The 25,104-nt window shown below is 31.6% G+C and overlaps 2 protein-coding genes, 1 long non-coding RNA gene and 1 other non-coding gene across 4 annotated transcripts; 2 read left to right on the top strand and 2 right to left on the bottom strand.

The window, feature by feature from the left end:
• Positions 788-5,672, bottom strand: LOC107641376 (SUPPRESSOR OF GAMMA RESPONSE 1). Its single transcript, XM_021103046.1, has 6 exons — positions 5,302-5,672; positions 4,053-4,182; positions 3,760-3,946; positions 2,027-2,523; positions 1,490-1,840; positions 788-1,106 (listed from the first exon to the last, which is right to left on the bottom strand). Exons 1-6 carry the CDS (start codon positions 5,307-5,309, stop codon positions 1,047-1,049), a joined length of 1,233 nt encoding a protein of 410 aa, XP_020958705.1. The 5' UTR covers positions 5,310-5,672; the 3' UTR covers positions 788-1,046.
• On the top strand, positions 1,786-24,241 carry LOC110262629. The gene is made up of 3 exons (XR_002347508.1): positions 1,786-1,800; positions 14,277-14,287; positions 23,887-24,241. It is a non-coding gene; the product is annotated as an uncharacterized LOC110262629 (long non-coding RNA).
• On the top strand, positions 5,808-5,879 carry TRNAD-GUC. The gene has a single exon. It is a non-coding gene; the product is annotated as a tRNA-Asp (tRNA).
• On the bottom strand, positions 6,274-10,287 carry LOC107644550 (serine/threonine-protein kinase HT1). The gene is made up of 6 exons (XM_016348434.2): positions 9,416-10,287; positions 8,953-9,085; positions 8,599-8,794; positions 7,957-8,081; positions 7,698-7,856; positions 6,274-6,974 (listed from the first exon to the last, which is right to left on the bottom strand). The coding sequence occupies exons 1-6, from the start codon at positions 9,544-9,546 to the stop codon at positions 6,660-6,662; spliced, it is 1,059 nt and encodes a 352-aa protein (XP_016203920.1). The 5' UTR covers positions 9,547-10,287; the 3' UTR covers positions 6,274-6,659.

Consider the following 25,104-nt stretch of genomic DNA (forward strand, 5'->3'; position numbering starts at 1 on the left):
ATATTATATTTGAATAAAAATATTTTTTAGTTATAAATAATATTTGTTTAGAATGCGAATAGAATTCAGATTGAGGAACTTAAACGCGGATGTAAAGTTAGGATAAAGTTTAACTTTAAACTCTATCTTACCCTATCATTATCAATATATCACCTTAGTTTTGATTAATTTTTTTATTTAAATTAAATTAAATAAATAATTTTATTTAGATTGCTTTAAATTTGAAAGCTCCTAACTTTAAAAAGGATAATATGCACTAGTTTTTTCAGTTAATAATTCTTCAATTTGTATATTTTAATTTTTAAGTTATATATAGACAGAAAAAGGATTATATCAGAGGCAAAAGCAAACTTTTTTAAACTTGCTTTTTGAAGATTAAACTTGTCTTCAACTTGTATCACTTTCAATGCTTACTTAGCACATAAACAGGACAACCATTTGTTAAAAGATATGGTTATTTTTATCATAAAATAGGCAAATATGATTATTTTCATAAGATAAGATGAGATAGAGAAGAATAAGGAGATTAGATAAAAATCTAATTGTCTATACCACAAAACAAAACAAAAAAAGATAAAAATCTAATTGTACAGTAAGAGAAATATTTCTTAAGATTAGGAGCCAATAAAATTGTGCTTACTTGTCACAACTACAAGCATTTTAAATAGTGAAACATTTAGGCAATCCAAATCTTGGTTCCTAAAAGGCTAAAACATATATTATGCTGCTATTATATGATTAGATATAACATAGATACAACTTCATATTCTCAGATGACCAAACTAACACAATATGAACTATCATATTACAATTAAACAACAATTTATTTACTAGTTAAAATATTTCATCACAACAATACGTTCTAAATTCTAAATTCTAAACTCAGACAAACAATGACAATACTTCTCACAATACAACATGGTAGAGTGAAACAGTTCACATATAGAAAAACCTTACACCTACTTAAGCTAAATGATTCAACTATATGATGATATCTCTTCTGGGATTAGCATTGGTGTCAAATACAACTTGGTTCAGCAAATACATTATGGTATGTCCAGCCATTGAAGGTCAATGATATTGTCTTGAGAACAAAATTGCAAATTCTGCATCACATATAAGTGAGAGCATGTTAACATAATCAAAAAACCACAAAGGTCATATTTGATGATTGTCTTAGAACAGAAATACAGATATATTAGAAAACACAAACTTATTTATAGAAATTTCTACTCTATGACTAAATGTGTTTATAACAGAACAAAAATTATTTCGGTATCTTTGTATTTTCTGTTCTAAGACACTTATCGAATATAAGCTAATGATATGTTTGGTTGCATGGTGACAATAGGATGGACAATTTCATGGAACAACTTTCATCTTTTAAACTTTTACATACAGTGCTCATCCATGAAAACTTTCGTTCCATTTTAATTTTACACTGCGAACCGAACATACCCTACGACGACAAGGGTGATCGAGTGCTTACAGAAAGATCAAAATCAGGAGGACTGTCCAGTCCCAGGTTATCCAGCACTGAAATTCCATAACAATCATTCACATCCCCAAACAATTCAGCTGCATTTCCATTTGCATTGCAAGCAAAGCCTTTCAGATTGTTGGACTTCAAACCAGAATCATTTAGGTAAGCAGAAGAAGAATCTAATGTCTGTTCCTTGCATAGTAAGATATCATCCAATCCAATAAAGTCAGAGTTTTCAACAGGTTGTGTTTCAACAGATAACAATGCAGTGTTGTTAAAGCCTCCATTATTTTCATCACCATGAACTTCAGATGGTGGTGGGGCAAGAGATTCTCCATGAATAGTAGGCTTTCCATCCTAGTCCATCACATGAAAATTCGATTAAAACAAATCAAAACGCGTATATAGTAAAAAAATTTAGCATAACTTAGTTCTAGGCCTATTAGTACAATCAAGAAATGTTCATAGAATTGAGGGAGTATTTCATTTCTCTTTTTCATTTGAGTTCACTAAAAGGATGATCAGCCTTCAATAGCTACCTACCTGAGTGAATAGCATAAGGTCAGTTTCATCAAAATTGTCATCACAGTCAACAGATTTTCCTGTCCGAGGCCGTTTTGGTGGATTTGGATTCGGTGTTCTTGGACTTGCTTGTAATGCCATGACAGAATCTTCAGCCACCAATGGATTCAGCTTATTCTTCTTAGTTTTCTTCTTCTGCTGATAGAAAATCTTTGAAACCACATATTCACCTTCCTTCTCACCTTCATCATTCCCTAGATGGTACTGATGCATCACCCATTTCGATTTATTCGGCTTTGCACCTCTTTTAGGCCTTATGTAAAGAACCATGATCTTCTTGAAGCCCTTGTGTACTCCATTTTCTGTTACAGCTTTGGTCTTACCGGTCTTATGCCAGCGAACATGCTCCTCACTTAGGCCTAGTTGATGATTAATCTTTCGACGCTTTCGTTGTCCGGTAGCATATGCATTAGTTGTTTTGTGAAAGAAATGAACACTGGCCCCATCTTTCTTAGCACCTGCAAACATTGCAGGTCTAATTTTTTTTGAGAATGTTGCAATGTCATTGTTATGAGGTAGTTAATTATATATGGTTCACAACTTTGAGAACTATACACAATTCATTGATTCCAAATGCTACATGAATTTCATATTCATTGTTCTTCTCTTTCCTTCTCTTGTTTCTGCTATGTGCATGAACTACTCTGAGTCTTAGGACATTGGTTTATCACACTTTGCCTTGCTGAGATAACTGTTACAGTCATGATTCGAATCTTATAATTTACACTTCGGATTGTATTACTTAACTACTGCCAAATCAAAATCAATTTGGATGCAAGGTGATCAAAAGGAACAAAGATCAAATTGAAATTGTGGCTACTATTCAAAAGGAGTTTGAACATGCATGGTGAAATGAACAAAGATCAAATTGAAATTGTTCAACTTTCAAACATATCACAAGTTGAAACTTGTGTGTTCATATGCATACATGGTAGATATACTTCGCCATCTTGTTCACATTAGTTGCTTATATAAAAGACTAAGAGTTTGGTGATTTAGATATATGGAATTTGAATTATGAGTTAATATTAGTGTTGTTAGTGAAAATTTGTAAGGTCTCATTTTGAGTGTTGTTTCTCCACATTAGTGTGTACCAAGTCTATTTGGTTACTCTTTTGGTTGTTAGAGAAGATTCGTATTAATTATTCGTGTCTCTCTTTGTATAGGGAGAAGTATTTTGTTCTTGTTTACTTCTCCTGAGAGCCAAGAGTTTATACTTTATACTATTTGATAGTACTATAAAGTATTTTTGGTGTATTTGAGACTTGGTTTAGTTTAAGTATTTGGTCATTATTTTGGTATCACATATTTTGTATTTCCTTCATATTTGTTTGTCGTCTTTGCCACGTAGGCATAAGCCGAACCACGTTAATGTATTTTGTGTCACTTTTTGTTATTCAGCTTACTTGCTCTTACTATCTAAAATCCTAACACTCAACTTGGAATTTCATGCGAAAGTAAGATCCACAATCCAAGCAAGTTTGTTATATGCCTGTTGATATTTGATTAAACCACTACATTATATATCCCAACATGCTAGAATGTATTGTATTTTTCATGCTTTTCTAGTTTCTTGGTCAAGTATAAATGTTCACAAAAAAAGAGCAATATCTTTAAGGAATAAGGTTCATAAGGAACCCTGATTTTAAGTTATTAGCTAACATTGAAAGAGAAGGTAACTAGAGAAACCTCACCTGGAAGATTTTCTGGATGTGTGTAGCATATTCCTTGGTCTCCTTCTAGTGTTGGGATGAAATCTTGGATAAAGGCATGAGGCACTTTGTTTCCAACACAACATTTTGCTGCCAAATGTTCCAACAGTTCTACGTCGGAAGGATCAAACTTCACGCCGGCCGGAAAGCCTGGCCACTCAGGAGAAACCTACAAAAGGCAAAGGAATGTTCTTAATGAAACATCTGTAATCATGAATTTATACATGAAGTTATGAACAGAGATTGAAGATTTTGTTGAATTCATTATAGCATACATCAATGTTATCAATGTGATAATGACATATTGGACATTCACAATATGCTCCACAGTCATTGATTTGATCAGCTAATGGCAGTGTATTATTCTTCACTTTCTTTGCAAGTCCTCCAATGTCAATAACCCAGCTAGAAAAAGAAGCATATTTGGGTTTTGAGAAATAAAAAAGAAAAAGAAGCAACTAGACTGATACATAAAGAGGTTGTGAAACTGTATTAGATAAGATATGAAGAAATGAGCCATAATATCATAAGAAGGATTCATAGAAATTAGAATTAGCATGCTTTGTGTTCTATATAGTTTCTAAGATATAACTATACGTCAAGTGAAAAATCTACTATTTCTAATGATTGCACTGATCATGTTTAAGGACATCAATGATAGAAGCCTTGATCTTTCAAACCTATGAGTTAAATTTAGACATGAAAACTAGTTTTTATGTGATGCCATTGATCATTAAAATTAGGGTAATAATTAAGAAAGGCTTGTGCATTGTAAGTGATCTCCAACTGTATCCTCTTCAGAAAATTTGTTCTACCAACTTCATTTTGAGGAACACAAAGGACAGATTTCAGACTCAAGGATGATGAACTGAAGTTCTTTATTTATGAATTAATTCTTGTTCATAAACAATGTAGTATATTTGGAAATCCAGCTAAACCATCTTGGCTTTTTTACTTCACATTTCAATCATCCAGGTAACTATGATCATCATTGAGTACCTCTCAAATGTTTCTTTCGCGCCAGAAAATAAGATTTAGGACATCTATATATCCTTTCTAAGCCCCAGTTCAGTGCATGCATGTCCAAATTTGCTTAAAATTTAGGTTTAACAATCACATTTTCTTCAAAAACACAAAAAATAAGCTAAGGTAAACTCATTGTAATGGGAATATGTAACATAATCCATCATCCATTTTCCCATGATTATTATTTAGGGGGAATATAAAAGCCAAAACATGCTATCATCCATGATCCATTCATCATCAAAACTCAACCACATAGTTTTATATTTTAATATATATATTTGTTAGGAAACTGAAAAGAAGAGAAAACAAAAACAAAGCTGAGAAACAGGGGAACATTCCTCTGACACCACCCTAAAAAAAACCCCAGTTGAAAAAGTTGAATTTTTATTCATCAACGCTATAAAGGGTCTCCAAATCACAAGAAGAAGAAGGTAGTGAAAGCTTTATCAGATGCAAAAATAAAAAATCTCCACATTCTGTTAAAAATCTATAGCTCACCTAGCCATTATTGCAATTCAAGAAACAACTTGCCAAAAATGGAGAAACCAATCAAGAATCAGAATCTAAGACACAAAGAAGAAATGATCATAGATAGATAGAGAGATAATCAAAAAGAGAAAGGCTCGTTTTGAAAGCGAGTTTGAGTATTTATGCTGTCGCGGTTTGCTTGAGCAAGTGAGTAAGGTAGTCAGAGAATGAGAGAGAAAGCGGGAAAACACTCTCGTTGGTTCGGTTATCCGAACCTAAACTCTTGTAAGAACAACATCTCTATGTCTTTGGTTCGGAGTGGGACCCACGATTGACTCCACCAATCCGAACCTTTGCTTTGGCGTTAAGTCTTCACTCGTTGACACTTGACAGTGGCATTATGGTAAATTACTCTTTCTTGTTCACCAAGCTGAACTTTAATAACGTTATTAACAATCTTCTCAGCACTAACCCCGAGATGACTCGAGTATGTAAGATTTGACAAATAACTGATTTTGTTGACAACCTCCCATCTTGTCGTTGTAGTATAGTGGTGAGTATTTCCGCCTGTCACGCGGACGACCCGGGTTCGATCCCCGGCAACGGCGATTATATTTTGTCAACTTTGTTTTCCAACTTATCATGGCTTCTTTTAATTTCAAATGCGAATGAATTCTCTTGGTTTTTTTACTATCAAGTAATGTTATTAAGTGTGATTTTTTTTTTTTACGACTTTTGATTATTAATTCAATTAGCCACAATTTTAATATTAGAATTTATATGCCAAATTACCAATTGTAAAGGGACAATATGTTCCCATTTTCTCATTTTACTTTTGTTGTTTCTCAATTACTTAAAAAACTATAGTCGTTTCAGTTCAATAACTAATACATGTTTTTAGCTCCTACAATATTAGGTTCATCTTTCAATCTGAATTTAGTTGTTCCATGAACATTTTTGCTGCTTAATGACTGACAAACACTCATGAATGGAACAAATAAATGGACCAACAGAACATTTTTCACCCTTATGATTTTATTATCCATGCCACATCTATATGTATATATAACAAGAGGGGGTGAAGGCAATTATATGAACCTTATAATTTACAATGATATTACATCTCAGCAACCTTGACCCCAAAATTTTCTGAGCTTTTCTTGGATATGCCAGTCAGAAATAAGTCAACATAATGTTAAAAAGCTTGCAACTCTTGCTGAGAGCTAAGGTGCCTTCTTTGTTACAATTGCTACTAAACTTGACTTATTTGATAATCATAGTTAACATTTTCTTATCAAGATTCTAGCAGTTACAATTGGTGCATGTGATTTTTATTTAGTTTTTCTTCCCTAACTGATATTGAGGGGTGCCCTTTTGTGGGATCATAATCAGTAACATTGGTTAAAGCAGAAGAAAAACCCTTTAGGTCTGTCTTCCATACCGGCTTTTGGGATTTCCCCGGAGTCGTCTCTCCTAGACATCAAAGCGCTTGTGCCGGGGGATTCCGGTGGCAATACAGCGTTCTCCGATGAATTCATCCGCTGAGGAACAACCGGCTCTTGTGGAGAAATGGTGGAGAGATATCGGAGAAGCATCTGTATGATTTGCGTGAAATTCGGCCGGTCATTTGGATCCTCCTTCCAACATGAAGTTACAATCATGGCTAAATCCTCAGGAAGGTCATCAGCACTAGGCCTTGTGTTCTGAAAGAGTAAAATAGTTGTATAATGAATCTTAGTAAAATCAAATAATAATGAGAATATAACAACTAGAAACTATAACAACCCAATGGCATAACCTAAGAAGTACAGTTGTTTATGAAAACAACAAAAACAAAACCTTATCCACCAAGTTCCTTGGTGAACTAATTTATTTACTCTCATCCGTTCACGAAATCGTTGGAACCTTTACTCATTTTGCACTACACCTGGGCAATAAGGTGTTTGGTCTATGTCATAAAGATTCGACAAAGTTTTTATACTAGGTGTTAAAGGCCTAACACAAACCTCCTCCTGTATTCTTTATGAAAACCTTTTTTTTTTTTTCGAAATAAGTTGAAACAAACACATACAATGAAATGGTTCCTTCAAATTTTTGAAGTCTGATAATCAAAATGTTGCATATTTTTTGCTCATTTTGATCATACTTGAATAAAAAAATTGAATAGACTTTTAACATTCTACGAAAATTGTCGATTTTTCATGACAGTATAAATATTGAATATACATTAATATATCAGACCAAATTAGACTCCAAATGAAAAGGTTAAATATGCCTATATGGACCCTTCAAAAAATGTAACTCAGCATAACTGTTCTACTACCAGAATGGAGACCTTTTGAGTTTTGTAAGTGGCGCAACAAAATTCTATATGATCATCTTAAGCCGAATTGAATATGAAGCCGAGTATTGAAATGTCATCTTACCTTAAAAGCAGCTGCGTATGCGGCCTGTAAATTAGACATGCCTTCAAATGGCAACTTATTATGGATCAGCTCCCACAACACAATCGCGAAGCTGTAAGCATCAACCTTATGGTTGTAATGTTTCTTCTCGCCTTGTCGCAGAGTGACGGTGCTATAAAGCTGCCACCAAACAAGAAAGTAATGATGAGTTCCATAATAATACGGCACCACCTATTGGAAATTTAATAAATGTTCAAAGCTTTTGAGAATAGATTCATACTTCTGGAGCCATCCAACGGTATGTCCCAGTTTCCGCAGTCATCATCTCCGTTAAAGACTCTTCTCTGGCCAGACCGAAATCAGCAAGTTTAACTGTTTTATGATCTCCTGTTAAGATCAAATTATCTGGGAAGTAAAGAAGAAACAAGTTATCAGAATTATGCTTTTTCTTTGATACATAAGATACATGCTAATATTATCAAAATATTCTATCATCTCAAACTCAGTGGCCTAGAATTTCCGGATAATATTAAAATAACAGTGATTTGCTAACTACCCACTCACTTTTGGCATGGGATAATAGTGGCCAAGAAAGAAAAGGCGCCACTTGCACTTTTCAATTTGCTTGAACGGTTTAACAATATTATCAAATGAGATTTAAATATAAATGATAATTACTTATTAAACATATATATGATTCACAAATCACAATAGAGCACTTTGGCATCGCTCAATCGATGTAGTGAACCCCACCTAATGGAACAAATCTTATTTGTTGGAAGGTCTAATTAATCAGGAGAACAAACTCCTTGCAATGTAACATGAAAAATGTGACCTAACTAGGATAGTTAACCGTGTCATAATCATTTCCATTAACAGCTACCAGCTCATTGTGAAAATTTTCAACAATCATAGAGCATACCCGGTTTAAGGTCCCGATGAATGATCCCATGGGAGTGTAAGCATTCCATTGCTCGAGCAATATCAAGAGCAAATCCAACTGCCACACGCATATCCAAGCAGTTTGGCCGCATACTCAAGAGATATTTGCGCAGCGTTCCACCTAATAGAAGTTCAGTTACTATAACCATAACAGGTTCTTTGCAGGCCCCAATAAACTGGCATCAAACCGAAACAACAATAAACATAAAAACTTTCATGAGACAACCAAACATGGCTTTTGTACCTGTCAACCAAACATAATGAAATGAAGCTATATATCTAACTTGGATTCAAAAGAAGAAAAGCACACAGTTCATGATATGGGGCTAACAACCTTAACCAGATTCTTGTGTTGAACTTTCGATAGCATGGCTACCTCTCTTCCGAACCGAGCTTCCCTCCTCGAAATCTCTTCTGGGGTTTCTCCTTTGTTGATAATCTTAACAGCAACATTCTGATTTTTATACCTGCATCCAGAAAATTCCAAAAATAGCAAGTAAGCAAACTACACAATTCATCAAATAATACCATCGAATGAATGCATAGTGTGAACTTAATCTAGATTGGACTTAATCTGAGATCAGAGGAGAACGAGATTAATGCTAACTAATGATTTACTAGTAAAACAAAAATTTGCACAAACCATGAAGAAAAAACAAAGGAAAGTAGAAATTGTTATGACTTATAAGGACAAAAACAAAAGTTGATTCCAAAATTAGATTTCAACTACAAAATCAAAGAGAGAAAAAAAAAAAAAGAGAGAGAGAAAAGGAACCAGAGAAGAAGGGTTGACTTACTTTCCCTCATAGACCTTGGCATGAGCACCTTCCCCAATTTTTGGGCCAACAAAGAGTTGTTTGGGATCTATAAGCCACTTGGCATCTAAATTGAACTCTCCAACAGAATGAACTTCATTACCAGATCCCATTTTATATTTTATTTTATTTTATTTTTATTCTTTTTTTTTTCCTTTCCACCTTCAACAAATGGAACTACCTAACAAAAAGTATCAACACTTAAAACACTTTTCAAAACTCTCAGCATGCCATTCTTCTTCTTCCTCTTCTCTGCATCAATCACACACAAAACAAAACAAAACAACACAAGACCAACTAACTTAACTGAAATGAATCAAAGCTATTACACACAGAATACACAAAGGGAAAGATTTGGTTCCATGGTTTGAGAAGAGAACCAAAAAAAGGGATTTTTTTATTTTATTTTTATATGCAACACAACACAGACTCTATCCCCAAAATCACGCTCATAGACCAATTAAAGAAAACAAAAACAAAAATAAAAAATTCAACATTTGCCTTTGTTTAGGGGGCAAAGAATAAAACCCCACATGTTCAGAAGCACTCATCAACAAACCCAGTTTTAATAAATTAAATAAAGAAATCAAAATTTTAAAACCAAAGATCCAAAACAATAGGCTCTGTCACTACTCACTACCACTTGCAACGCACTGAAAATAAAAATCAACAAATACCCACAAAAAAAGAAGAAAAAAAGTTTACTTTTTTATGAATAATGACTAATATTAAGAATTAAGAGGGAAGAGATAAGGGTGAAGCTTGAACGGAAGGTTGAAAAGTGAAAGAAAGAAGAGAAAGTGAACGACCCAGATTGAGAGTTGGAGAGAAGAAGATGGTGGAAGATGAAAAGGAAATAATAAGAATAAAAAAATTAAACAAAAAAATAAAAAATACTGCAACAACCACTAGAAAGAGAAAAAGGAGAAATAAAAAAAATGCAACAACATCAAATAAGTTCCAAACTCAATAAGTGGAAGGCTTCTTCCTTATCTCTGGCAGGGAGAGCAATTCTAGTGAAATATATCATAACATCTATTCCTAGTTATACTATGCAAATTGCTTTTATTCTTATTGCTACTTGTAATATGATTAATCGTCATTGCAGGAACTTCCTTTGGGAAAAAACTGAACAATCAAAGAAAGTTCATCTTATAAATTAAAAGGATATTAGTAAACCAAAGAGAGCAGAAGGCCTGGGTATTCAGCATGCCAAGGGCTTAAACCATGTTTTTATGATAAAAATTGGATGGGGACTTATGAAACAGAAGGACTCCCTCTGAGCTAGAGTCCTCAGAGCAAAGTACAATTATGGGAATGATATAATACCAATATTTCAAATAGGAGAAGCAACTCAAATCTTTAGAATTGGATCTGTTCCACCTAGGAGGATGTTAATTGAAACTTTATTTGTTGTGTTCACATCAGTTTTTAGGAAAATAACTAGGTGCCAACAATGGGCAAACTTCACCAATATGCAACTCAGGTAATATCTACTACTGAATGTAACACATCGCTGAATGACTTCCTTTTCGTTTCAGGTACATGGGATACTAGGAAGCTCATGAAATGGCTATCGGATGAGGTAGTTATCAAGATTTTAACTATTATCCTGCCATCCCCATGAAAGACACCAGATCATGTAGCCTGGGCTGCCTCTACTGATGGCTCCGTCAACCTCAAATCAGCTTATCAGACCATTATGGGAGACAATTACAATTCGGAATGAGTGTTTAATATTAAATGGAATGAATAAGGTCTAGAAAAAATTCATTTTTTCTTCTGGTTGGCAGCCAAAAATGTCTTGCTGACCAATGATGAACGAAGGAGGAGGCATATGACCACTGTTGTTGCATGCCCAAGCTGTCACAATGAAGATGAAACTATTCTGCGTGTGCTGAGAGATTGTCACTATGCTCATATTATTTGGAATGAGTTGCTGCCAAGGAATGCGCTTACAGAATTCTTTCATATGGCCAAGAGGGATTGACTTATCGGTAGTCTTTCCTATTCTAGGAGTTGAGCTTGTCTATTTGGTGTTGCAATCTCCTCATTGTAGTTTTACCGTAACAAGTGCGTGTCTGAAGGAAGTGACATGAGTCCCACCACTGCGACAAGTCTCATCAAAGTTAGAAGCATGGAAATTTGGAATATGCACGGAGTAGGACTCTTCAAAGTTGGAGTAATTTAGCACACGAGTGCTAGATCTATTGGAGACTCTGCCGGAGCAGTCCATTAAAATAGATCATTTTTTCTCAATCTCAGAGTGCAGCTTATAGGGGCGTGTTTAGGGATCATTTAGATATGTTCACTACTGGGTTCTCCTACAATCTAGGTAGTTGCTCGATCATGCATGCCGAGCTTTGGGCCATAGTGAAAGCTATAAGAATCGGAAATTAATTAACCATTTAATTAAAATAAAATAAAAATATAATTATCTGAAATAGGTTGAAAATGATAAGAAATATTAAAATAGAAAATCTAATGAAGAAAATAGAATTTAGCGTAAAAATATGATTTATCGCGTAAAAGAACATACTGGCTTAAATTGGACCAGCACTGTGAGTGAGAAAACAAATTTAATTATAAGTGAATAAATTTAGAAAATTGAATTTATTAATTAGGAAAGATGAAAATAATTTAGAATTGAAAACCGAACACTAATCTTAAAAGTTTTTACCTCAAAGTTGGGCCAAATGAATTAAAAACCATAAATGATTGGACCGGACTCAAATTGGACACAAGGCCCAACATATATAACCTTGTTAAGTGTCCATTTCAACCACATTCTTCACAAAGAAAAGGAAGAGCAGCTGAGAATTGAGAAGGGAGAAGAAAAATTAAACATTATTTATCATCACCTTCCTTGGCTCATAACTTGAGCTACAAAGCTCTGATTTGCGTGCCGTTTGCGTCCACGCGAAGTTCTTGCCGAACTCTTCAATTCTATTTAAATAAAGTAGTAAGAATATCGAAATTCATGCTCCAATTTTTTGTCCTATATATTTTTACATTTTGGGTTTAATTATTAAGTGAATTTTGTGGTTTTAATTATTTAGGTGATAATTAACCTTGGGTTATTGTTGGATTTTATCCTAATCCACAGCAAGTAAGGTAAGAACGCTTTATACCCTTGTGGTTTGTCATATTTGTTAACCTTAGGATTAATTTTTAGTAAATTATACGTAGTAGCTTGAAATTCTTGTTGATTAGAATAAACTTGAAGGATTTGGAGCATTCGGATGTGAGTTAAAGTGATGATTGAGCTTTGAAAGCTTGTTTGGAATTATTTTGGTGTTTTGAGCTTGTGTAGAAATCGGACAAGATATGATTTCGGTCTTCTTTAAATAATATGTAATGTTGTGGGTAACTTAGACTAGTGGACCCTAAGATAGAACTAAATTGTAGATGATTATTGATATTGTTGATAGATGATGAGGATTATGAATTTCGATAATGATAAATGGAGAAACAACAATTGTGATGGTTTGGAATGCTGAAAATGTGGTTTAATTAATGTGTGGATTGATAATTGTTGAGTTTATTGTGGTGATACGAAGTTGACGACGATTGTTGGTGTTGATGGGGAGTTTTAAGAATTATTGATGTTGATGATAATTGATGATAATTATGTTTAATTGAATGAAAGAAGGAATACATGTAAAATTGATGATAGATGGAAATTTTGAATAGTAATATTAAGGTTGATGTGGATTAATGGAAATTGAGGAGTTTTGATGTGATTTATGTTGAATTTGGAGTTGTTGAATGAATTGGATGAGGTGAAAATTGAATGGTTTAGATAGTTGAATTATTGAGAAAATGGTTGAGAAATGTTGGTAAGGATTTTGAGTTGTTTTGGTATTGTTTGGGTTGTGAGTAAGTTGGTTTGAGTTTTGAAAGCATAGAGGATTCGGCACAATTTTGATAAAATAGATTTTTAACCAACTTCGTTAGACTATAACCTGAGCCTTGAATTTTGGATTTGATTGGACTTTATTTCAAATTGAATTAATTTTAATATCGTTAAAATGGTTTAAAGATTGAGAAAATCAGAATTTTGTAGAGAAAATTTTGGACATCAGAAGTTAGGTACAAAAGACTAAATTTGGCTAAGTTACAGCAAACCTGATTTTCTGGTTTGGGTACGCACGCACCCTATAGTGCGCACGCACGCAACGGAGCAGGTGTTGACGCTCGTGCGTATACACGCCCTACAAATTTTACAAGCTGTGCATACGCACAATATCATGTTTTTCACACAAACTTCTATTTTTAATTGTTTGATTTCCTCACAAGCTTGTAAACCCTTGTTTTAGCTGAAAATGATATTTTTAAATGTTTAACCAATCTTCTAGCCTTTAAAACCTCTTTAGTCATTGTTCAAAATCCCTTAGCTAATGATTAGGCTTTGAAATGAGTGAGAGAGTTTTGTGCAGATTAAAAAGGTTATTTATTATTAGTTTAGAGCCAGTGACTTAGATTTTGGAAGTCATGTGGATGAAATTAGCGAGAGTTGATTTGTGGAGTATTTTATTAATGAGGAATTGAGAATTGGTTAAAAGTGAGCTAAGCATTATATCTCATAATTGAAAGTGAGTTAGACACTATATCTCAGGGTATTTATATAGTTTATGAACTTGAGAACTGAGAATGATTATGATTAGTTGAGATAACGAAAGTTGACGAGAAATTGTGAAAGATTAAGGTTGATGAATCAGTTGAGTGCGAGTAGTGAATCACTGAATGATGAGTCATGATATGTTATTGTTGGTAAGTTGCTATGCACCTCAGGTAAGGATGGTGATGAATTTTGCTTGTCGAGATAGCGGCGCCGGTGTAGGAGTTGTGGCAGTCTTCTACCTACGTTCAGATGTGAGGGCTGAGGTGATGTCCCACTCACATAACCTTCTCTACCACAAGAGTGAGTCTGGCACTATATCCCTAGGATGCGCATGAAAGTGGGTCGGACACTATATCCCAGGAATGATAGTGAGCAGGGCACTATATTCCTAGGTGCACAGAGTGAGTCGGGCACTATATTCCAGGATGTGGCAGAAAGGCTACATCCTAAAGGATGTGGCGGGTTGGCAGTTGAACCAACAAGTGATATCACTGCCAATAGGATAGACATTCATCATATGCATCTTCTATATGCTTGTTTGCTTTGCTTAACTTCAATTATGCCTAAATGAATCACATTTCTACTTGCTATTTGTTTTACTTGTTGTATATGTATACTACTTATGCTTTACTTATTTGCATTACCTATGTTTTCTGCTGGAATTGAGGAGGTTCGGTAGGTGGTGGCGATGGAATCGCATAGAGGATAGGTTGGCGAAGGCTGTGAAATAGCAGTGACTGTTAGAGTAGAAATTTCTTAAGTTAGATTACCCTGTTTATGGTTTAACTTATATATTTCATTAAGCTTTAATATCTTGTATCGATGTGAAGTTTTAGGATTGTCTTTGACTTCCCAAAACTTTTGTTTTATCTATTGGCCCATAGTTGGGGCAAACAAACCAAAAACGCTAAACAGTTAGATTGGACCTAAGTTAGGCCCAAGACCCAACATATATAGGCTTGTTAAGTGGCCATTTTAACAACATTATTCACAAAGAAAGGGAAGAGCAGCTGAGAATTGAGAAGGGAGAAGAAAACAAACACTATTCATCATCACCTTCTTCGACTCATAACTTGAGCTACGGAGTTCCGATTTGCATGTCGTTTGTGGCCATGCGAAACTCTCACTAAACTTTTTGATTCTATCCAAACAAAGTGGTAAGAATCTTGCAATCCATGTTCCAATTTTCTACTCTATACATTTTCGCATTTTGGGTTTAATTATTGAGTGTGTTTTGTGGTTTTGGTTATTTAGGTGGTGATTAACCTTGGGTTATTGTTGGGTTTTGTCCCAACCCACAGCAGATAAGATAAGAACGCTCTATACCCTTGTGGTTTGTCATATTTGTGAACTCTAGGATTAATTTTTGGTAAATTATATGTAGTAGCTTGGAATTCTTGTTGATTGGAGTTAACTTGGTGGATTTGAAGCATTTGGATTTGAGTTAAAGTGGTGGCTGAGCTTTGGAAACTTGTTTGAAAATATTTTGGTATTTTGAGCTTGTGTGGGAATCGGCCAAGGTATGGTTTCGATTTTCTTTAGATAATATGTAATGTTGTGGGCAACTTAGGCTAATGGACCCTAAAATAGGATTGAATTGTTGATGATTATTGATGTTGTTGATATATGATGAGAATTTTGAGTTTTGATAATGATAAATGGAGAAAATGATTGTGATAGTTTGGAATGGTGAAAATGTGGTTTAATTAATGTATAGATTGATAATTATTGAGCTTGTTGTGGTGATACAAAATTAATAGATAAGATATAAACAAAAATATTGTGTCCTGAAACACTAAATTAATATATTTTGTATTCTTTCTAATAGAAGAATACAAAATCAACAAACGAAAATATAACTTATTTATTTTTTTTATTATTATTTTTAATTTTTATAATTATATTTTTTATTCTAAATTTTATATAAAAATAAAAAAAAATTAATTTTTTTATTATTTATTTTATATTATATTTTAAATATTTTATTTTATCTGATTCTTGAAAACAATCTTAGCTTACTGGCCTTGGTAGATGCTTGCCACTCCTTGATGACTCTAAGTCTCAGATGTCTACATTGGAATGGAGGTCAACTGCTGTTTATCACAACCTCCTGGTAGAAGTTTGACCTTGTACCAATGATTATTTATTATGTGAGGATTGAGGTGTCATTGGTAAATAAAGTTTTATTTATTTATTAGCTTTAAAATTTACGGTGCTTTTAAAAATATTTATGATATATTTTTAAAAATTAATTTGTATTTTTAAAATTATAATATTTAATATCACTTCATATAAGTAATTAATATCTAGATTTATTTTTACTCTTTATTAATGTTACATGACATAGTTCACAAGATATTTATATAAAATTCAGTTATTAATGGATTTTCTGTTAGTTAGCTAAGAGTTAGTTAAGTTATTACAGTTAGTTAACTCATATGCTGGTTGTTTGTTATAGGTAGTGACTAGTGAGTCGGCTTTTTAGATGTTTTTTTTCTGCATAAAAAGAAAATAACGAGTGACGAATCTGTTGATCCAAGAATAGAGCAAAAATAAATTCCATCAGGTTTTTTCTCACTACCAAAAACAAGGAATTTAGCTACAGAAAAATTTGTAACTAAACTCTAAAAAAATTGTGACAATTTTGCTTTTTACAATAAATGAACATCTGTAGCTAAAGAGAATGACACGTTTTTAATTAGCCACATTTTTTATTTTGATAACCATAGTTTTAACATCCATGAAAACATTTTGTTAGCCACCACTTTAGCACGTTTAGACACACTCTTTTTCATGGCAAAATAAAAGGATGCGCAACAAAATAATTATTTTTGTCATACTTTATCCGTGACAAAATTGGCCAGACTGAACTTTTTTGCCACACTTTTTTTCGTAGCTAAGATAAAAATTAAATTAAAAAAATCATAATAAAAATGCTCCTTAATATAAAAATTACATCATATAATATTAAAAAAATAATCACATTTCTATACTTATTATCCATAGTATAAAAATATAAAATTAACTAATACTTAGTATTGAAAAGCAAATATCCTAAATTAAATAGGTTTAATGTTAAAAAAATATTCAAATGAAACTATTACAAAATAAATATTAGACTTTACTAAAATAATATAGAAAACTAAAAGTCTGAAAGTACTAAGGTAAAATAAATTTATCAAACTCTGTATTTTTTGTTACACAGACAATCCACATGCAAAAATATTTTTAGATAAATAGCAAAAATGACACATAACTCCAGTCACTGAATTATACACCCCGTCAATACTCCAGTTGCTTTGTATGCTCCAATAAAATTTGCTAAATAAGACAGAGATCAGGAATTAAGCTAAGAAATTAGTAGATCATGATTTGACTCCTTTGAGAATGATCAGAAAAATTAAGGTACAACACTTACTTTTCGGATGTAATTTGTAATTGCTTTGCAGCCTTTCGTTGCCAGTTGCATAACATTTTTCAAAATGTCAATTGATAGTTTAGAATCTATCTACATCCAACAACAAAAGAAATAATGCATATTGGAATAATAAAAAAGAAAGGTCTAAAATTAACTTACATTATTAACTAAAAAAATATATAAAAAATAAAATGATGTCATAAAAATTAACCTAAAAAAGTGTCATTTTATCCAACTTTGACAGAATTCCAACAACAATATTAGGACCTCCAGCACTATCTTTTACATAGCTTAAATCTTTTCATATTCATACAAGTTTTAGTAATTACAAAGTCACAAAGCTAAATCAAAAGTTAAGCAGTTTAAAAGAAAATACAAACTTGAATTTAGTCCATTAAAAAATCAAGTAAAATAGATGCATACCAAGCAAAGGGGTGCAATTAAAGTATCCAGCACTACATGAAGTTACAAGATCATGCATGGGATCCCAGCATTGGTAAGAGTCAAAATTGCATCGTTAATACATGTAGATCTAGTTCTTGCACAAGGAATATTGAAAAAAAGAGTTAGTGAATGGTAAAAAAAAGTAGTGTCGAGTTATGTATATAACTAATTTTAATTTGATGATGACAAACATTATTTTATTAGACTAAACACCCAATTAGTTTTGATGGTCTTATTTAGTGTTGCAGGCTAAAGATATAAACATAGCAACAGCCCAAGATGGAACAAAGAAACAAAATCTGCTATTGTGGGTAATATTTACAAACGAAACCCAAATAAAAATTGACAAAGAAATCACATGGATTGAGAGGTAAGTGAAGAGAATCTAAACCCTAGGTACATCACTCAAGTTGAAGCCTTTCAATGCACTTCACAAGTGTGCTTCGGTCAGAGAGAGAGAGAGCTTCTTCTTCTCCATTCATTCACCAGAGAAGAAAAAAAGAGAAAGGTTAAGCAAAAAGTAAAGGTCTAATCACTCAAATCAAACCCATTTAAGCTAAGTCAGAATTTAAAGGTGATTTATTTTTATTTGCATGCAATTTACTTTCTTCACTCCTTTCCCAACTCTCTGCTACTCTAATTTGGGATAAATGGAGAAAGTGATCTCTGATAATCACTGCTGTAAATCAAAGGCCAAAATTGTTCTTGAGGACAAAGCTCTAGCTCAAGGGTTCAGATCTGGGTTTACCACTGAACAAATTTTTCATTGCTATCCTGAAATTTTCGGTCAAGCAAAAAGACTTAGATTCAAATTTCTTAATTTAGGGATTAATTAAAAATAGTGAAAAGGTAAGTTAGTGAAGCACATAGTTCGAGAAGTTGACTTAGAAGAAAGCAACTCAGCAACATTGAAAGAGGTACAAAAGAAAATTTTTTCTTCTTTCTAAAGACAAGGAGAGAGAACCAATGTTTGGCAGTTTGGGTATTGTTCTAAAGAGCTTCTCTGTGAAGAGTTCATTAACTTTGGACAATATTTTCCAAGTTAAAGAAGCATTTCACCAAGATGAGAAACTCAATTAGAGTTAGCTGAATTCGGTTCAACTTATAGCAACAAAGGTTGTTGAAGCATTAATCTCCTTCATGTTTTATCGTTTGTAATTTATTTTCAATATATATATTTCTGTAATTTCTTGAGAGGTAAAAGGCAGAAAGAGAGAAATCAAGAAAAAGCCTATGAGTGATAAAAGGCTGAGTGAAACACATGAGAGGAAAGTCTAGAGTGATTTCAGATTTCTTTAGGTGTTTCAGATGTCTTGTGTCTTATACCTGTGAGGTACCCCCTTTCTAAGTTGGGTTAGCACTTAAAGTGAAGAATTATGTATTAGCATAACCAAGTCAAGTTAGTTGAGAACTTAAGAGAAAAGAATTGGGTAAATCCTATGAATTGGTGTATGTAATACTTTAACTATAGTGAAAATTTCACCACTGGTGTATGTAATACTTTAATCCTTCATGCTTGTGTCATTCTTCTTATCTTCTTCTAAGTTCTGTTCTTTATTATTTATGAGATAAAACGAAATTGTCTTATAAGGTTTTTGCTGCACAGTTTAAACAGATTCTAAGTAAAAATTTGTAAGCAAAGCCTTATTTCATTAAAGTAAAAGAAGGCCATAGATTCAACCCCCTTCTCTGAGCCTTCTACAACCTTCAAGTAGTCTTTTAAATACAAAAAAGTAGTTAATAGTAAAAAATTAACAACTTACATCACTAGCGAAAGCACCTATTTTTTTACTTTATCTTTGAACTAAATGCTCTCTTAGTTTCAGATAAATAATTCAGTAAGCAAATTGCTAATCCCTTTAATTAGAGAGAGATCCAATAAAGAAAAAATAAACATAAAAAAGGGATGGTGGCGGCGGCTTCTGAGGAGGTTTGGGGTAGGATTCTTTACTCTCCAGAGAGAGTAATCGAACAAAAAAATTAGATGTTACATTATAATTTGTTTAGCTGCCAAAATAATCAGCTACGGAGACCATATTAAGGTTGTAAAATATTGTATTTTTATAAAAAGTATTTTAAATAAGCACAATATGTGACTTACCTCAAAAAATAGCTAAAATGTTTGCTTGAGAAGGGAAGAAGTGGTTGATCAGCAAAACCGTAGCCGGGATGTAATGAATTAAAAGTAAAGGACCTAATCAAATTAGTTATTATTTCAATTGATCATACTTAATAAATTTTACTTTTAAAATTAATTAGATCTATCCTCTTAAAGATAAACATGTACTCTTCTTATATTCTTTTGGTATTCTTTTTGTAATTTTAATATTCATTCTCAATTGAATCATTTTATTCTATCACTAAAGTCTCTAAATTAATGTATATTGTAAAATTAGGTACTAAAACTGTATTTAGCCAGAAAGAACACGGACAAAAAATATAATAATTAAAAAATATAAATTAATGTATAGTGAACACAATCACACTACAAAAATAACTATAAAATCATGAAAAAAAATTAATAAAATCAGTGCATAATCAATACTAAAGAAAAAAGTAAGATTCAGAGATATGACAGAGTTTAAAAATCATACTAAATGAAAAAATTATACATCATCAATAATATCTAAAATCAAATAATTAATATACCTTGTTAATTTTTCCGTGGCAATACGGGAAAAAAGAGAAAAGAAACCAATGATTGGAAAATTTAAAAGATCTGCACCCTCCCTAGTAAATTGAATTTACCTTAGGCGATGGTTTAAATTTAAGAAAAGTATAAACTGCATAAAAATATTTAAAAAGGATGGAAAAAAACACTTAATTAAGTGCAGAATTTAAAAGTGAAAATTATTTGATTTCGCCACAGTGATCATTGAATCTGTAATTATTGAGAGAACTCATCTCAAGTTGGCCATGAACAAATAAAATCGTCGAAAAACTTCACAAAATTTGTCCACATTTGCTACTATTTTTGGGTATCTTCTCAATGGTAACTTCCATGTTTCTGGTAGTATCTTCGTCAAGGACATTCTAAACTTACAATTCATGCGGTGCACTTTCAACAAATATAGTTTATTAAAATCATTTTAAAATATTATAAGTAATATATTTTTAAAATTTTTAACAAATTTAAAAAACTAAAAACATACTTTACCGAACTAAATTTTACCAAACAGCAGTAATTTGAGCTAAAATTTGTTGACATTGACATGGACTTCTATATTACTGACCAATTTTATCGTGGACTTTGCATAAGACCTTTTTTAATTGCCAATTAAGACGATAAATGCCTTAGCGTGGCAAAGTCCTTCGGCTGGTATATAATAATGTGTTGAATAACAAAATGGAAAATCACCAAATTAAAATTAACAAAACTATAATAATTGGTGCATTGTCAGTGTCATAACTTGGGTAGGGCTTTTGAAATGTCCCACACGTGTCGTTAGTTCCTTCCATGATGAAGATGTTGTGAATTGTGATGTGAAAATTAGATCTGAAAAGGTGCCGCTAATAATTCACATGTTTTGTTTTGTGTTTATTTATTTATTTGTCTTCTTGTGTATGTGGGGTGAATGAACTCAAAGCAAAAGGATAAGGTTGTTTGAAAGTGAAAAGAGGAAGTGACTATATTGATTTCTTAGAATGATATTATTATACTAGCAAGCATAAGTATTTTAGACTTATTTCAACGAATAATGTCTTATATTTTAAATATATTTTTACCCTTAAAATTGATAAAAAATTTAAAATAATCTATAAATTTTATTTTATTTTAATTTTAAATTATTCTCCACATACAAACATTTTTTTTATACAAGTCTTTATAAATTATTTTTTTACAAGCATTTTATTTTTTTTTTTTCTTCTTATATCCCTGCAGGTTCTTCTTCTTCTTCGTTATTTTTCTTCTTCGTTATCGTCGTCATCAACACTACTTCTTTCTCCTTTTTTTATTGGAATTCCTTCTCTTCCTTTTATCGTTTTGAATCCAATCAAGTGGTTGAAGTATGGTTCAATTCATAAGAAAAAAATGTAGCATTAGAGAAACATTTTTCTATATTTGCAGCAAATTTGGGTGTAATATGCAGATATTTGGGTGTAATACGAAGATATTTGAGTGTATTTTTATTCTGATAAGTTCTGCATAATTCAAAATTTTTCTTTTTTCTCTTCCTTCTAATCATCTTCTACTGCTCTCTCTTTTTATCATCATCACTATCTTCTTTTTTTCTTCTTATTTATCTTTTTTTTTACCTTCTCAAGTTTCTTTTTGTTTTACTCTCTTAACAAGAATAAAAACAAAAAAAATCAAACAAAGAAGAAGAAGAAACACATAATGCTGCAAAATTACTTGGAAGATGATGAACTAACATTCAGTTAACTAAAAGAAAGAAAGCAATAAGGAAAAAAAGAAGAAAAAAGTGCAGCATTAGAGAAAATATTTTTCTGTATTTGCAGCAAATTTGGGTGTAACACGAAAATATTTGGGTATAACACGAAGACATTTGGATGTATTTTAAGAATTTTGGATGTATTTTTATTCTGATAAGTTCTGCATAATTCAAAATTCTTCCTCTTCCTCTTCCTCCTCTTCATCTTCTACTGCTGCTTCTTTTTTTTTATCATCATCACCATCTTCTTTTTCTTTTTTTTCTTATTCTTCTTTTTCTTTTTGTTTTACCTTCTCAAGTTTCTTCTTATTTTACTCTCTTAACAAGAATAAAAACAAAAAAATCAAACAAAGAAGAAGAAGAAACACATAATGCTGCAAAATTACTTGGAAGATGATGAACTTACATTCATTTAACTAAAAGAAAGAAAGAAATAAGGAAAAAAAGAAGAAAAAAATGCAGTATTAGAGGAAATATTTTTCTGTATTTGCAGCAAATTTGGGTGTAACACGAAGATATTTGGGTGTATTTTTATTTTAATAAGTTCTGCATAATTCAAAACTCTTTTTCTTCCTCTTTCTCATCTGATCTTCTACTGCTTCTTCTTCCTCATCTTCTTATTTCGTTTTCTTATAATTCTTCTTGGGAGAAAAAATCAAACAAAGAAGAAAAAATACATAATATCGCAAAATCAATAGAAAGAGGAGGAGGAAAAAAATGCAGCAACAATAACAACAATAAAAAAAACCACGATGAGGATGAAAATGCGAAGAACAAGAAGAAGGAATGCGAAGAAAAATGAGGAGGAATGCAAAGAAGAAGGAGAAGGAGCAGGAGGAAAAATGTGGAATATAAACGTTAAAGAAGAACCGTTTCTCATTTTGCGCTATTCAAAGTTGAAAAAGCGCGTATTTACACTTTACACGTTCTTTGAATTGAGAGTTATTTTTGTTGGGTTTGGACAGACTTGTATGCTAAAAAGACTTGTATGTGTAGCAAGTCTCTTCAATTTTATAGTAACAATTTTTTATTTGTATTAAATATATTCGTGATAACTAATTTTTAAAAAAATTTAAGATCAAATCAACAATAATTTCATAAATAACTTTTAATACAAGTAAATAAGACATATTACAAGAAAATAGAATATTTGTAACAAAAACTTTGTAACAAATTTAAAATTGTTACAAAAAATTATTTTTTGTAACAAAAATTAGTAATGGTTACATAATAATAATGTTTTGTAATAACAATACAATTTGTTACAAAATGTTTTGATATTTTGTAACGACTTGATTTTTTTTGTTATAAATTATATTGACTTTTGTAACGAACTAGTATTTTGTTGCAAAATTTTAAAATATTTTGTAACAAAAGATGAAGTTGTTGCAAAAGTTTTAGCTAAATCTTTTGTTGCTGTAAATTTTTTTGTTCATTTGCCAAGTATATTGATTTTTTTTGTTGAATGAAAAATCTAGGATGGGTGTATAATTTCTGTGATGATGATATTGATGCTTTGATAAGCATGTGCTTATGCCTTCGGTTAGTAATGCAATAGGGTTTTGAATTTCAGCAGATTGTTGATATTGGCAAAACTCTGCCATTGTTCATGGAGATTCAAACCTTAGGTGACAGGACGTGAAGAACCATGTTCTGCAAAGTGTCTTGTTTTCAATGTTGCAGGTCTCATTTAATTTGAGTTGAACCGTTTGGTTATGTTGGCTGTGTGATTTTCTCACATGTTTGTGCTAACAGAACAATTTGAAACTCTAGGTACTAGAGACAGTAAAGCTCAAATTTTCTAGACAATTTTTTAGAATTGCATTAATTGACATCATATTGTTATTGTTGGTTGTCTTTTCAGATGTATGGCACTTATTAGAAGCTTCTCCATGAGAAAGAAGATGTATGAACATGATGGGTTTGTAATTTGTAGTTTACTTTTGGAGATTTATAATTCCTTATTTTTTTGTCCTATGTATCTATCTAGTTCATTAGGCTTCTTCAATGTGTCTTGTTAGTTTGTACTTTAAAGTTTATAATATGTTGAAGATTTATAAAACACTCTTAGTTAAATGAAAGATATTTGAACTATCTATATTATTATATATTATATGAATGTTGACTTGTTGAGTAAATTAGTTAATATATTAACTAATTAAAAAATAATATAATTTGACAAATTATGCGTGTAATTTGTATTAAAAAAATTATTACAAAATAAATAGTATTTTGTAACTAAAGAAAAAAATGTTACAAAATCAAGTTATATTTTGTAACAAAATTTTATGATAGGAAAAAATATATTGTCACAAAAAATATTTTGAAGATAAAAATTTGTTATCACTTTTGTAACGACTTTTATTTTTTTGTATCAGAAAAATTTGTTATAAAATATTACCTTGAATTGTAACAGTTCCATTTTTTGTTATAAAAACTTTTTGTTTTAATTTATTTCAAAATTTCGATTTTTTGTAACAATTTTTTTAGTTACAAATATTTTTTTTCTTGTAGTGGTTGTCAACTTATCATGCATTGTTGTTTGATTGATCATAAACTTTTTAAAATTTTAGTTGTTAGGATTATATTTGATGCAAATAGAAAATTTTAGGATAAAATTAAAACAAAATAAAATTTAAGGATATTTTTAAAATTTTTGACAAATTTTAAAGACAAAAATAATATTTTATCCTAAATTTTATTAATACAATAATTAATAAATATGTATTGATAATTAAATTTATTAAATTTTTATAAAATTTGAATATAAAAGAGGGAAAATAGTATTAAA

This window comes from Arachis ipaensis, chromosome B05 (assembly GCF_000816755.2).
Source record: "Arachis ipaensis cultivar K30076 chromosome B05, Araip1.1, whole genome shotgun sequence".
Taxonomy (NCBI): domain Eukaryota; kingdom Viridiplantae; phylum Streptophyta; class Magnoliopsida; order Fabales; family Fabaceae; genus Arachis; species Arachis ipaensis.